Source organism: Dryas octopetala, chromosome 1, assembly GCF_963921425.1.
Source record: "Dryas octopetala chromosome 1, drDryOcto1.1, whole genome shotgun sequence".
In the NCBI taxonomy this organism is placed as follows: Eukaryota; Viridiplantae; Streptophyta; class Magnoliopsida; order Rosales; family Rosaceae; genus Dryas; species Dryas octopetala.
Window position 1 is genome coordinate 14,538,362 of NC_141366.1, and position 15,279 is coordinate 14,553,640.

At 39.1% G+C, this 15,279-nt stretch overlaps 1 protein-coding gene and 2 pseudogenes across 2 annotated transcripts; all 3 read right to left on the reverse strand.

Moving 5' to 3' along the window:
- Window positions 1–1,139: 1,139 nt before the first annotated feature.
- LOC147298272 (cytochrome P450 716B1-like) lies at window positions 1,140–4,138 on the reverse strand (annotated as a pseudogene). Its single transcript, XR_015122926.1, has 5 exons — window positions 3,638–4,138; window positions 2,770–2,777; window positions 1,868–2,310; window positions 1,531–1,724; window positions 1,140–1,443 (listed from the first exon to the last, which is right to left on the reverse strand). The product of XR_015122926.1 is annotated as a cytochrome P450 716B1-like (transcript).
- Window positions 4,139–9,765: 5,627 nt separating this feature from the next.
- Window positions 9,766–12,808, reverse strand: LOC147298273 (beta-amyrin 28-monooxygenase-like). Its single transcript, XM_086229081.1, has 4 exons — window positions 12,202–12,808; window positions 10,857–11,298; window positions 10,361–10,551; window positions 9,766–10,259 (listed from the first exon to the last, which is right to left on the reverse strand). The coding sequence occupies exons 1-4, from the start codon at window positions 12,715–12,717 to the stop codon at window positions 9,957–9,959; spliced, it is 1,452 nt and encodes a 483-aa protein (XP_086085207.1). The 5' UTR covers window positions 12,718–12,808; the 3' UTR covers window positions 9,766–9,956.
- A 432-nt stretch (window positions 12,809–13,240) lies between these two features.
- On the reverse strand, window positions 13,241–15,087 carry LOC147298274 (cytochrome P450 716B1-like; annotated as a pseudogene).
- Window positions 15,088–15,279: the final 192 nt, after the last annotated feature.

The following is a 15,279-nucleotide window of genomic DNA, read 5'->3' on the forward strand; positions in this document are numbered from 1 at the left end:
AAGCAAATGGGTAATATATAAGGTGGCCGGCCCAAGTTCTCTTGAATTATTCACTCATTGTTTCTTTTGTTTAATCAGGCGGCAAAATTAGTTTAGTTTGATGTATGAAAGAGACATGATGTTGTCAACTTGTCATCACTTGATCCTAAATTATGAAGATGAATAATATTAAAATGAAATAATATTGTCATCACTTGACCGTTTTGTCGGTTGTCAGCAACTCGAGATGGTCCTAGGTATGAATAATAAAGAAAATGTTGTAAAAGTATGTGGAAATAGGGCTTGTGGAAAAGAGAGGCAGAGAAAATATGATCTTATCTATTTCATTCATCTTATAAACATCCTTATATAGAGATAAGGTTTACTAGGGTTTTGAACATTTACTAGTATGCCCCTACAAATAATTACAGGAATAGCCACACTTAATAATAATATATAGCGGGATAAAGTTGACTCGTGTTCAATAGTAATGTGTGCTCTCTTGTTCGATTGAAAAGAGAGTATCAGTCTCTTTGAAAGGAGTGAAGCTTTGGCAGGAGTTGGAAAGATTCAACTTGGGTGGCTCAAGCTTTATTCACATAAGAGAAAAACTTGCATGTAAAAAGTGTATACAACTATATGACTAATATGTAAGGACATGTTGTGAATGAGTAGATGTAAACACCCATTATATGTAAGTTTTTCTTCTCGATCACACAAAATCCAATAGTTTATTTTTCTTGATTAGGTTCTTGACTGTGTTGTAGGTCTCTTATATACTAGGTTTATTTTCCTTAAATGTAGAGTTTTAGTCCAGAAAAGAAGGGTAGGCAACATTTTCTTAATAGAAAATATTAATTAAAATTATGTTTAAAAATTTTGTTAAGAGAACTGTTTCTAGACCAATAGCTAGTTGTGTTTTCTTTTGATTAAAAGAGAGACTGCGTATCATTCATTAAACCAAATGCTCATTGGCAGCATGTTAGTTGTTTAAATAAAATTAAACGGCTGAGATTTCAATCTTGAGGAAGGAGAGAAGAGGAGATAGATAAGAGAGAAATAGAGATCCTCATTCCAAATTATGATACAATTCAGGTTAATTTATTTTGGCCATGACAACTTTTTAAGTTGATAAAACTATAAGATGCATATCTCAATATTTACAATGGTTTCCTTGGCATGATTTGAATGGGAAGTCCCTTGAGTAGGTACTGGCATGGGATCCCTACTGAAACGGTTGTCTGCACATAGCTTCCATGTGAACTGAGTCACCATGTAATGGATTGCAACAAGGATTTCGGTCTTGGCAAACTCATATCCTGGACATATCCGAGGCCCTCCTCCAAATGGAACATAGCTGTAGGGTGGAATTGATGCTTGGTTCTCAAACCTACTTGGATCAAACTTTGATGCCTCTGGGAATAAGCTATCATCTATGTGTGTCATAGGGATGGCCCAAAATATCTACCAATAATATTGGATCGATGTTAGGATTTTACAAGAGAATGAGAATGAGAATTCTATTAGGGATGTTAGTAAATTTGAACTTACTTGCCATCCTTTTGGGATGAGGAATCCATCATACTCAATATCTTTCAAAGCTTGCCTAAAACTAGAACAGATAGGAGAAGTCACCCTCTGAGTTTCCATTGCAACTCTCCATGTGTACTTCATCTTGGCAAGGTCTTCCCATGTCAGAAATTGATCTCCTGATGAGGATTTACTTCTAGCTATTTCTTCTTGTTCTGTAAGCAATTAAGCATCAATCACATTGCTTAGATCAGTCTCTCTTAGTCGAATGCATGAGCACAAATCATCAGGTTCGGGTACGTGTATTAAAGCGTCGTGTAGAATTTTGCTAGATATATAAGAGGATAACATTGCATACCTTGAAGAGCATGTGCATAAACATCAGGTTCATTAGCCAGAAGCCAAAAAAGAAAAGTGACCACCGCAGTTGAAGTTTCGTGTCCTGCTACCATGACTATTATGACACTGTGCAAGATCTCGGTTTCGGTTAATTCTTCTTCATTGTCAGCATTTCGGATGCTAAGCAAGCAAGTGATAAGGTCTTGGAGTGGAGAAGCATTTTTTTGCTCAAGCTCCACCCTCTTTTTCGTGGATGAGTTCCTTAATCATGCTTTGGACCTTCTTGCTTGCCTTGAGGCTGCGGTTGTAGCGTGTGAAGGACAAGTTAACCGGGACTGACAAGATTCCTGCCATCATTTGTTGGAAACACTCCATGAGTTCCGGTCTGCGAGTTCCTTGTTCAACACCAAAAAGCAGAGAGCATATTATGTTAAAGGTGAGGTTCTTCATCAGCGGCAAGACCTATCAACAGCAAAAAAGCTTTGTTAATTGACATTGGTATGGGAATTTTCAAGACTAAACTGGTATGTAACTTAATTGGCATTGGTATGGAAATTATCATTCATTTTATGAGGACTATCCCGCAATGTAATTTCATGACATGAACCGTTCATTTTTATGTCTCACTTTGGGGATTAAAGGGTCATCGTTGTAAATAATCATCCAATTTGGAAATCATTTAGCCATTTGATTATCATCTTGATGATTTTAGTGTTTCTAGATAATATTGTATTGCATGATGTGTCATTTTGGTTTTCTAATAGTTTAAAGAGGACACTTTTTTAGCTTTTTAAGGACGCCAAAAAGCATCCTCTAAAATAAGGAGAATAGAGGTCACTGCCATAGAGGACATTTAACAAGCGTCCTCTACTAGCTATTTTGTAGTAGTGATCGATCCTTGAAGAAGACTTAAAAATTTACCATTGGAACTACGTTATGGAATGAGACCAAACAAATGGTGTCATATTAAGTTACATAATCTACATGAATGTTGATTGTCGCGTCACTCAAGTCAAACACGTGGACAATTCATTGAGTGCGTAGAAGCATGTCTCACGCATGTGACATGCTTTGACCATGAAAGAATTTGAAATATTCAACCCAAAACTAATTGAAAATGGGTGGAGAAGCTCAAACTCTCTAACCCAAACTTTCTCTCAACAGTCAGGTAACTTCTCACATCAAATTCCCTAGCCCACAAATTTTGCAAGAAATATAAAAAAAAAAAAAAAAAACGAGAAAATAAACTAAGTCACAAACACAAAACACCAAAATTAACGCAGTTCAAAACTAGAACTATTTTCACAGGCAATGAAATACCCAAAAGTAGCTCACAGAGTCACAGGCTCTACTTTCAAGGGCAATGAAATACCCAAAACTCACAGGCTCTTTCTCTAAATTGTGATCATCACATGCATTCTAAAGAGACTTAAAACTATCCTACATACATGAGAAATGACATAGGGCTTCATTAGGTGAACTGCTCTGCAAGAAACTAATTTGCTCTCTAAAGGTCAAGGTTTTTTTATTTTTTTTGGCCAAACTAAAGGTCAAGGTTGTCTGAGTACTTTTCTTACTATAATTACAGAACTAGAGCGACAAGACAGAAGGCCCACACTTAATTTTAAGCCACAAGGCCCACAACCCAACAGTTGTTGAGCCACAAGGCCCACAACTCACAACCCCACATGGTTTCTAATCTTTGTAGTAGACTAGTAGGTAACCAAAAAAATAAAGGGTTTCTTTAAAAATGTAAATCACCCAAAAGTTTTTGAGATCATTGACTTACAGTCACTTTGTTGCTTGCCATACCAATGCATCTCAAGGTGCTTCTTGATTTCTCCATCCATTTTGCCCACGTATTGCTTGAGTGACTCAGGTTTCAAGAACAACATCAGAGCACTTCTCACACGTTTGTGATCGCTGCCACTCAGCTCCAATAGATTCCGGTCACCCAAAATCATTCGAACCGACTCTGTTAGTTGGCTGGAAATGGCGCTGCCATCATTACTGAATATGAACTTGTTTGCAGCCTGTCCATGAATGAAGACTGTTGGCTTTCCAAAGAGACGCATCTTAGAAACTGGACCATACTTTTTGATCCTTTGCTGAAGCCATTTCTCTGCAGTGTTGGCACGCATGGCTCTGAGGAGGCCAAGGCTTTGGCCTATTATGGGTAGTCCAATGAGCCAGGAGGAACTGGAAGCCAGTTTGATGATTTTTTTCTTGTGATGATGAGAAGGAAGATGGGGATGAGAAAGAGGAAAATTGTGATAAGAAGGGTACTCATGATTTGTGTGGCCTTGTTTGTGAGAGAGTAGGAGTTTCCAGAAGATGGGTTGAGTTGAAGAGTATGAAATTCAATGTACATGGGGGACAGTAAAAAGGAAGCTACTTATGTTTTTGTTTGGTTTTGGGCAGGCATCTCTTAACTACCTACAGGCCAAAATATTCCATCTGGATCTCTCAAAAGTCAAACCCAAACCCCACCTAGCATCCTGTAGAATTTAGGTGTGATTTGTTTTAATTAATTAGACTTTTGGATGAGGGAGGAAGCAGCATTGAAGCTGAAAAGGGGGAAGAACAAAATGAATTTAGTCTCTGTGTAAATTCCAGTGCTCACGCCACTGTTTCATTGATTCCAATTCTGTTACATAAAAGGCAGTAACCACAATGCTGAGGCATGCCAAGTGCGTGAGCCTATGAGCTCAGCTCAACCAATCAATTGGTGTCCTATGAGACACAGCCACGTGTACAATTACATAATCAAACTAACTTGTTAATTAACTAACATAACTGCAAACTTAATTAACTAGCTTAGTCTGGCAAATGCTTAAGCACAATCAACACTCCCTTCTAAGGATTTGGCAGACTTGACTCCAAGCTTACTCCTTAACCAACAGAACCTGTCTTTGGCTAATGCCTTCGTGAAAATGTCTGCAAGTTGGTCTTCTCCTTTGCAGTAAACCAGATCAACCACACCATCTTGAATAGCATCCCTTATGAAATGAAATTTCCTCTTTATGTGCTTTGACCTCTGGTGAAATACAGGGTTCTTGGACATTGCAATTGCAGATGTGTTATCACACAGTAGGGTAGTTGGTTCAACTTGCTCTTCTCCAAAGTCTTGTAGGACAAACCTGAGCCAAATAGCTTGTGATGTAGCCTCTGAAGCACTCATATATTCTGCCTCTGCAGTAGAGAGAGCAACACTATGTTGCTTGACTGATGCCCATGAAAATGCACCACTCCCAAAAGAGAATGCATAACCTGATGTAGATCTCATATCATCCTCATCTCCACTCCAATCACTATCACAATAGCCTATGAGAATGGCAGAATCTCCTTCCCTATACTGTATGCCATAGTCAATGGTTCCTTGCACATATCTTAGCACCCTTTTAGCTGTTCCTAAGTGCTTAGTAGAGGGACAATGCATGAATCTAGCTAGTAAGCTTGTTGCAAACATAATGTCAGGCCTTGTAGCAGTTAGATACAGCAAGCTTCCAACCAGTTTTCTGTATAAGCCTTCATCTGCAGGCTCACTTCCATCTTCCTTCCTTAATTTTTCAGCTGTTGACAGTGGGATGGACACTGGTTTGCAATCTTTTAGCCCAAATTTCTCTAGCAAGTTGAGAGCATACTTCCTTTGGTGGATAAAGATACTCCCTTCTAGCTGGATCACTCCCATTCCAAGAAAATGATGTAGCAAACCAAGATCAGACATTTCATATCTGTTCATCATATCCCTTTTGAATTCCACAAGCATAGTGTCACTGCTCCCTGTGTAGACAATGTCATCTACATAGATTGATACAATGAGTGTGCCTTGACCTTCCTTGCTTTTAACATACAAAGTTGCCTCACTAGGACTTTTCTCAAAGCCACATTCCAACAAATAACTGTCAATATTTCCATACCAAGCTCGTGGAGCCTGTTTCAAGCCATAGAGGGCTTTATGCAATTTATACACTTTGTGCTCCTGATTCTTGACAACATACCCATCTGGTTGATCCACATACACTTCCTCCTCTAGAATTCCATTGAGAAAGGCTGATTTGACATCAAGTTGGAAGAGCTTCCAGCCATTCTTAGCTGCTAGAGCAATCAGTGTTCTAATGGTGTCCAACCTTGCTACAGGAGCAAAGGTTTCATTAAAATCAATTCCAGGCTTCTGTGTATAGCCTTTAGCAACTAATCTTGCCTTGTGTTTCTGAATTGTGCCATCCAGATTGAGTTTGACCTTGTAAATCCACTTTACTCCCACAATAGGCTTGTCACTTGGTCTATCTACAAGCTTCCAAGTCTGGTTTTTCTCAATCATAGCAATCTCTTCTGACATTGCTTTCTGCCATGCTTTGTCTTTGACAGCTTCAGTAAAACTCTCAGGTTCTATTACACTGAACTTGCATTGAGCAAACACCTCATTGAGGTTCTTCCACTTCTTTGGAGTATTATCATAGGTATCTGACATCCCAATTTCACTTTCAGCTGTAGAAATTGGAACATCAGTCCTTGTCATATTTGTTCTACCACTTGAGTCTTCTGTGAGTGGACTTGGACAAGAGCTTTCCACACTTGCAGCCTCATTAGACACTCTTGGAGATTGCATAGGTGTTGCAGGTTCAACCTCACCTTCTGCAGCATTGCTTGTCTGCTCTCTTTCAAAGGGTACTGTTATATAAACAGTTTCTTTAGAATTCCAATCCCACAGTGAGTTTTCATCGAAAATCACACTCCTAGAGACAACCACCTTGTTATTTTTCAGATCAAACACTCTATAACCCTTCTCTCGAGTTCCATACCCCACAAAAATGCCTCTCTGACCAGTTTCATCAAGTTTCTGCCTATTTTGTGCAGAAACATGAGTAAAGCATACAGAACCAAAGACTCTTAGATGTTTAACACCTGGCTTCCTTCCACTATACTCCTCAAATGGAGTTTTGTTATCTAAGGCATTTGTAGGACACCTGTTCAATAGGTAGACTGCAGTATTGACTGCTTCTCCCCAAAAACTCTGTGGCAGCTTCTTTTCATGGAGCATAGTCCTGGCCATTTCCATTATGGTCCTGTTCTTCCTTTCAGCAATGCCATTCTGCTGAGGTGAGTAAGCCACAGTCAATTGCTTCTCAATTCCCACTTCCTCACAGAATTTTTCAAAGGCATGAGAGGTATACTCCCCCCCTCTATCACTTCTCAGTTTCTTAAGTTTAAATCCACATTGCAATTCAACCATTGCTTTAAATTTCTTAAACACATTAAATGCATCAGACTTGAACTTCAAAAAATAAACCCAACACATTCTTGACTTGTCATCGATAAAGGTGAGAAAGTATTTGTTACCTCCAATTGTTTCTGTCATGGGACCACACACATCTGTGTGTACTAACTCCAAAAGGTCAGTGGCTTTTCTGACTTTGTCTTTGTCAAAGGGTTGCCTATGAGCTTTTCCCATTGCATAGCTTTCACACATGTGATCACTGTCTGTCAAACTTGGTAGACCATATACCATCTCATTTTCTTGTAACTTTTTCAGACTTCCAAAGTTCAAATGACCAAACCTTCTGTGCCACTTCCAAGTTGATCCTATAGTGGTAACTGAATTTGCCATAAAGGGAGTTACACTGTCAAATGAAAGAGGGAAGCATCTGTTTCCTTTCATTTTGACAGTAGTGACAGGTTCCTGCAGGTTCTTGTCTCCATAAATGGAAACCATGAAATCTCCAAAAACAAGCCAATATCCATGTTCAATCATCTGTCCAACACTGAGCAGATTCTCATCCAGACCAGGGACAATCATCACTTCAGGTATGTGTCTGACTCCTTTCTTTGTTTCAACCACCAATGTACCTTTGCCAGTAGACTCCACTAAGTCACCAGTCCCCATTTTGACCTTGCACCTCACACTTCGATCAATGTTGATAAGAAGTGACTCACAGCTTGTCATATGGTTGCTGCAGCCACTATCAAGGTACCAGACCCCATGTTCCTTTTGCACTGATGCCATATGACATGCATAGAACATTGTGGCAGTGTCCTGGACCTGATTGGCATAATTCACCACTTCACCCCTCCTGTTAGGCTGATGACAATCCTTCATCATGTGACCAAATTTGTCACACTTGTGACACTTGACCTTGCCTTTGAACCAACAATCACCATAGTGAAGTTTGTCACAAATCTTGCATTTCTGCTTCCCAGAGTCAGCACCTCTTTCCTGTTTTCCAGCAACTTGAAACTTGGCATCCCATTTCCTTGGTTTTCCTTTCCATTGCTTCTGTCCCTTCCTTCCTCCATCATGAGCATATGGCCTATTCTGTGAGTTTTGGCCTTTTGGAGTAATGCTCATACTGGAGAATGCCTTCTCTGTGTGTCCATCATCTTCCTCATGTCTATTCAATCGAAGCTCATAACTCTTCAAAGATCCAACAACCTCATGTACTGAAACTAAATTCAGATCACAAGTTCTTTCTAACACTACACACATTGGATCATAAATCTTGCATAAGCTGATAAGTACCTTTTGAACCATTCTCTGATGTGAGAGAATCTCACCATATTTCTCCATCTGATTTGTTAAATCAAAGAACCTGGAAAAATAATCAGCAAGGCATTCATTATCCCTCATTCTCATATACTCAAACTCTCTGCGTAGACCTTGCAACTTCACAGATCTAGCTTGTTCATCACCATGGTACTCCTCCTGCAGTAGGTTCCAAGCTCCCTTTGCTGTTTCTTGATTAACAATTCGAGGAAAGATTTCTTTGGAGACTGCTCCTTGAATGATGCCTAATGCCTTTGCATCTTTCATGTGTTGTTCTTCAAGGTATGCTTCCATCTCTTCATCAACATCTACACCTTCAGCTTGTTCATCTTTCTTAGAACTTTTCTTTTTCTTTGATTCAGGGACTGTAATCCCTTTTTCTACTAGCTTCCACAAACCTTGTGATTTGAAAATGGTAATCATTCTTACTTTCCAATAATCGAATTCATTACCATCAAAGATAGGAGCTCGTAGCTCACCACCTCCAGAGCTTGCCATTGCAACTACGAATCCTTGCTCGTTTCACTCTGTTTTCTTCACACACAATCACGCCCCAGTACACCTTGATCCAAACCAAGGCTCTGATACCATGTAGAATTTAGGTGTGATTTGTTTTAATTAATTAGACTTTTGGATGAGGGAGGAAGCAGCATTGAAGCTGAAAAGGGGGAAGAACAAAATGAATTTAGTCTCTGTGTAAATTCCAGTGCTCACGCCACTGTTTCATTGATTCCAATTCTGTTACATAAAAGGCAGTAACCACAATGCTGAGGCATGCCAAGTGCGTGAGCCTATGAGCTCAGCTCAACCAATCAATTGGTGTCCTATGAGACACAGCCACGTGTACAATTACATAATCAAACTAACTTGTTAATTAACTAACATAACTGCAAACTTAATTAACTAGCTTAGTCTGGCAAATGCTTAAGCACAATCAACACATCCTGATTAAAAAGAGTCATTTCAACAAAATAATGCAAAAGCACAGTGGGTAATTCTTGTCTTGTTTGGGAAACAACACATTAGTTTCGGCTGTACAAGAATATCCTCTGTGTATCTGTCACTCTCTTATCTGTTTAGGGTAACAAAGAAGCAGGCTGACGATACACTCCCTCACCATATACCTGGAATGGCCTGAAAATTGCACGTATCAGGTAAATTTGAGTGTTTTTAAACTCTTGTGGGTTCAAAGACTAAGATGTTTGATTTTACAATTTACGCGCTTCATATTAGCTGGCCTTTAACCATTGGGCCACCTGTGTAGGTTTGTCACTCTCACATTAAGGTTATCAATTTTTTTTCTTTATATACATGTGGCACTTCCTATGTAAAATTATCATACAACTTCTATGGTAGCTTGGTAGAATTTACTTGTTTTAATTAGTGCATGAATAGCTAATAGCATTGTTACAGTGAGAATTAATATCCTCTGTTTTTACAATCCATCTGTCCACAAGCTTGATTGAAAATTTGAACTCTAATTATGATCAATAACATTAGTGGATCAAATTAACATTTCCTAAACAAGCATATATATGATACAAATTAAACATGTTGTACATATTTACAATGGTTTCCTTGGAAAGATTTCTATGGGAAGTCCTTGAGTAGGTACTGGCATGGGATCTCTACTGAAACAATTGTCTGCACATAGCTTCCATTTGAATTGAGTGACCACGTAATGGATTGCAACAAGGATTTCGATCTTGGCAAACTCATATCCCGGACATATTCGAGGTCCTCCTCCAAATGGAACAAAGCTGTAGGGTGGAACTGATGCTTGATTCTCGAACCTACTTGGATCAAACTTTGATGCCTCCGGGAATATGCTCTCATCTATGTGAGTCATAGGAATAGCCCAGAATATCTAACATTATAGTACAGGATATGTTAGGATTTTCATTAATTCTATATTTTTAGAGGATAATGAAAAGTTTATACTTATGCTTACAGTAAATTTGTACTTACTTGCCACCCTTTAGGGATGAGGAATCCATCATACTCGATATCTTGTAAAGCCTTTCTGAAGCCACCGAAGATAGGAGGAGTCATCCTCAGAGTTTCCTGTGCTACTCTCCATGTGTACTTCATCTTGGCAAGGTTTTCCCATGTCAGAACTTCTCCTGATGAGGATTTGCTTCTAGCTATTTCTTCCTGTTCTGCAAACCATAAATCAACAAGCATTAATCACACTGCATCTAGTCCCTTGTTACTAAGCATTATTTTTTTGTACTTATATCATCATCAAGAAAACCATAATTTTTGTAAGGTGTTTAAGTTTTTAATAAATTACCAAAATGCTTTTACTAATGGATTCTCCTTATTTTTACAATTTCGCAAATCATATAGATGCATTTAGGTAGTGAATAGTGATCAACCTGAACACTTAATTTTTCGTGTGTGCTAATGAATCATGTAGAAATTTTCCAAGTGTAAGAGGTGGGGGCAGTCGGGTTATGCATACCTTGAAGAACGGCTGCATAAGCAGCAGGTTCATTAGCTAAAAGCTGCAAAAGAAAAGTAACCACTACAGCTGAAGTGTCATATCCTGCAACCATGACTATCATGATGTTGTGCAAGATCTCTGTCTCGGTTAATTCTTCTTCATCATCAGCATTTCGGATGCTAAGTAAGCAAGTGATAAGGTCTTGGCACGGAGATGCAGTCTTTTTCTCAAGTTCCACCCTCTTTTCGCGTATAAGTTGCTTGATCATGTTCTGAACCTTCTTGCTTGCCTTGAGGCTGCGGTTGTAACGTGTGAAGGGCAAGTTAACGGGGACTGACCACATTCCTGCTATCATCTGCTGGAAACATTTCACGAGTTTGTCTCTGCGAGTTCCTTGTTCAACCCCAAACAGCAGAGAGCATATTATGTCGAATGTGAGGTTCTTCATCAGCGGCAAGACCTATCAACAGCGAAAAAGCTTTGTTAATTGACATTGGTACAAGAACCTTCAAGCCCAAACTGGTATGTAACTTATTATAAAACTTACCATGCATTCTTTTGGGACCATCACCACACAATGTAGTCTCATGATATTGCTTCAAGGATTAGAGGGTCATCATTGTAAACAATTCAACCAATTTAGAATTCGTATTTTAGTGTTTGTTGAAAATATTGTATTGTCTATTTTCTTTTTTGGCCAAATTGTATTGTCTAATTATTTTGAGAAAAAGGCTATATTAAGTTGCCACCCTTGGGGGCCAAAAGATGTGAACCCCAAATTAATTGGCTATGGGTGGAGATGTTTAAGACCTTATAAACTACTATACAAGGTTTTACATTCCTGATGTGGGATCTTTTTTTCAACAATTAGTTAGCCTTGCACACCAAACTTCCTAGCCCCAAAATTGTTAGGAAGAAAATAAATTAAGGCTCAAAATTAGAACACCAAATTTAACGTAGTTCATGGCCTAAAAAAATGTAACGTAGTTCAAAACTAGAACTTCTTTCACGGGCAATGAATAAAAATCCAAAACTCACAACTCTCTCTCAAAATGGTGACCATCACATGCATTCTAAAAAGACTTGAACCATGGATTATCCTACCTATATGAGATATGACTTAGGGATTCATTAGGTAAAGTGCTCTCTAAGAAAAGTGTTGTCTAAGTACTTTTCTTACCATATCCACAGAACTAGAGCTACAAGGCCCACATTTAAGTTTGAGCCACAAGGCCCACAATTCCACATGGTTTCTTATCTTTGTCGGCCGTAACCAAAAAAAAAAGGGGTTACAGTCTTACAGACTACTTACAGTTACAATGTAATTCACCCAAAACAAAAGTTTTTGAGATCGTTGACTTACTGTCACTTGTTGGTTGCCATGCCAATGCATCTCAAGGTGCTTCTTGATTTCTTGGTCCATTTTGCCCACATACTGCTTCAGTGACTCAGGCTTCAGGAACAACATCAGAGCACTTCTCACACGCTTGTGGTCGCTGCCACTCAGCTCCAACAGATTCCGGTCACCCAAAATCATTCGAATCGACTCTGTTTGTTGGCTGGCAATGGCGCTCCCATCACTGCTGAATATGAACTTGTTTGCAGCCTGTCCATGAATGAAAACTGTTGGCTTTCCAAAGAGACTCATCTTAGAAACTGGACCATACTTTTTGATTCTTTCCTCAAGCCATTTCTCTGCAGTGTTGGCACGCATCGCTCTGAGGAGGCCAAGGCTTTGGCCTATTATGGGCAGTCCCAATGATCCTGGTGGAACTGGAAGCCCTTTTGATGAGTAGTACTTTTTTCTTCTGATAAGGAGAAGGCAGATGGGGATGAGGAAGAGGAGGATTGTGAGAAGAAGGGTATAATGGGAATTCATGATTTGTGAGGTCTTGTTTGGGAGAGAGAGTGTGTGAGAGAAGATGGGTTGAAGAGAATGAAACTCTGCAAATGGGGGTGTGGAAAAAGGAATCTACTTATGTTTTTGTTGGCTTTTGGATGAGCATCTCATACTCATAGGCTCATAGCCTAATTAATATTCCATATTGACCTTGGAAAACCAAACCCCACCTAATTAAAAAGAAACTAAATTATGCAAAAGCACATGACATCACTTTTCTTGTCTAGTTTTAGACTTTTAATAAGAAGTTGGAAACAAACACATTAGTTTTGGGCCTTTTGGCTTTACATGAATACCCTATATGTAGTGGTCACTCTCACATTATTGCCTGAATAGCTTATAGCATTGTTACATTAAGAAATGATATCCTCTGTTTTTGCAATCCATCTGTCCGCAAAGCTTGAGTGAAAATTTGAACTCTAATTATGATCAATAACAATACTGGATCAAATTAACATTTTCTAAACAAGCATATGATATAAATTAAACATCTTCTAAATATTTACAATGGTTTCCTTGGAAAGATTTCTATGGGAAGTCCTTGAGTTGGTACTGGCATGGGGTCCCTACTGAAACAATTGTCTGCACAAAGATTCCATGTGAATTGAGTAACCATGTAATGGATTGCAACAAGGATTTCGATCCTGGCAAACTCGTATCCCGGACATATTCGAGGTCCTCCTCCAAATGGAACAAAGCTGTAGGGTGGAAATGATGCTTGGTTCTCAAACCTGCTTGGGTCAAACTTTGATGCCTCTGGGAATATGGTATCATCCATGTGGGTAATAGGAGTAGCCCACAATATCTAACATTATAATAATGGATCATATGTTAGGATTTCCATCAATTCTACATCTTTAGAAGAGATTGAAAATAAATTCCATACATATCTATGGTTATAGTATACTTGAACTTACTTGCCATCCTTTTGGGATGAGGAATCCACCATACTCAATATCTTTCAAAGCCTTTCTGAAGCCACCAAAGATAGGAGGAATCATCCTTAGAGTTTCCTGTGCTACTCTCCATGTGTATTTCATCTTGGCAAGGTCTTCCCATGTCAGAAATTCACCAGAGGATTTGCTTCTAGCTATCTCTTCTTGTTCTGGATACCATAAATCAACAAACATGCATCAATCCCTTTTTTTTTTTTTTTTATAATTAATTAAGGGTCCCGATATGTTTGTGTCATGTAAAATTATCATAATTAAGTTCAATCCTGACCCATTAAACTCATTCGTTAATTAATGAACATGTTGTGTGGTGTTGTATTATGCATACCTCGAAGAACGCCTGCATGAACAGCAGGTTCATTAGCCAGAAGCCGAATAAGAAAAGTAACCACAACAGATGAAGTGTCATATCCTGCAACCATGACTATCATGATATTGTGCAAGATCTCAGTTTCGGTTAATTCTTCTTGGTGTTCATCATTTCCAATGCTAAGCAAGCAAGTGATAAGATCTTGGCGTGGAGAAGCAGTTTTTTTATCAAGTTCCACCCTCTTTCGCGCATGAGTTGCTTGATCATGTTCTGAACCTCCTTGCTTGCCTTGAGGCTGCGGTTGTAACGCGTGAAGGGCAAGTTAATTGGTACTGACCACATTCCTGGCATCATCTGCCCGAAACACTCCACCAGTTTGTCTCTTCGAGATCCTCGTTCAACCCCGAAAAGAAGAGAGCATATTATGTTGAAGGTGAGGTTCTTCATCAGGGGCAACACCTATCATGCATCAACAGTAGAATCGTTGGGATGGTTTTGATCGTATCTCAATCACCAACTTGATCATGATTTAAATGAGTGGTAATTTAGTTATTCACAAGTCAAAATTAAGAGTGAAAAGTGGTAACTTACTGTTACTTGTTGCTTGCCATGCCAGTGCATCTCAAGGTGCTTCCTGATTTCTCCGTCCATTTTGCCCACATATTGCTTCAGTGATTCGGGTTTCAAGAACAACATAAGAGCACTTCTGACACGCTTGTGATCGCTGCCACTCAACTCCAATATATTCCGGTCACCCAAAATCTTTCGAATCGACTCTGTTTGTTGGTTAGCAATGGTGCTGCCGTCACTGCTGACTATGAACTTGTTAGCAGCTTGTCCGTGAATAAACACTGTTGGCTGGCCAAACAGACTTAGCTTAGAAACTGGACCATACTTTGTGATCCTTTGTTGAAGCCATTTTTCTGCAGTGTTGGCACGCATAGCGCGGAGAAGGACAAGGCTTTGGCCTATTATGGGTAGTCCCAGTGAGCCTGGTGGAAGCCTCTTTGATGAATTTTTTCTTCTTGCTAGGAGGAGGAACATTGGGATGAGAAAGAGGAAAACTGTGACAAGAAGGGTATTCATGGTTTGTGTGGCCTTGTTTGTGAGAGAGTGAGTAAGGGATTGACGAGAATGACAACGAATTCAATACAAATAGGAGGGTCTCAAATGTGGTGATCGACTCTAGTATTTAGTATTAGCGAGGAAATCAATGCTATACTTGCCAAATCTATTTTTTAAATTATATTCAAAAAACGATGTGCCAATATTTTATTT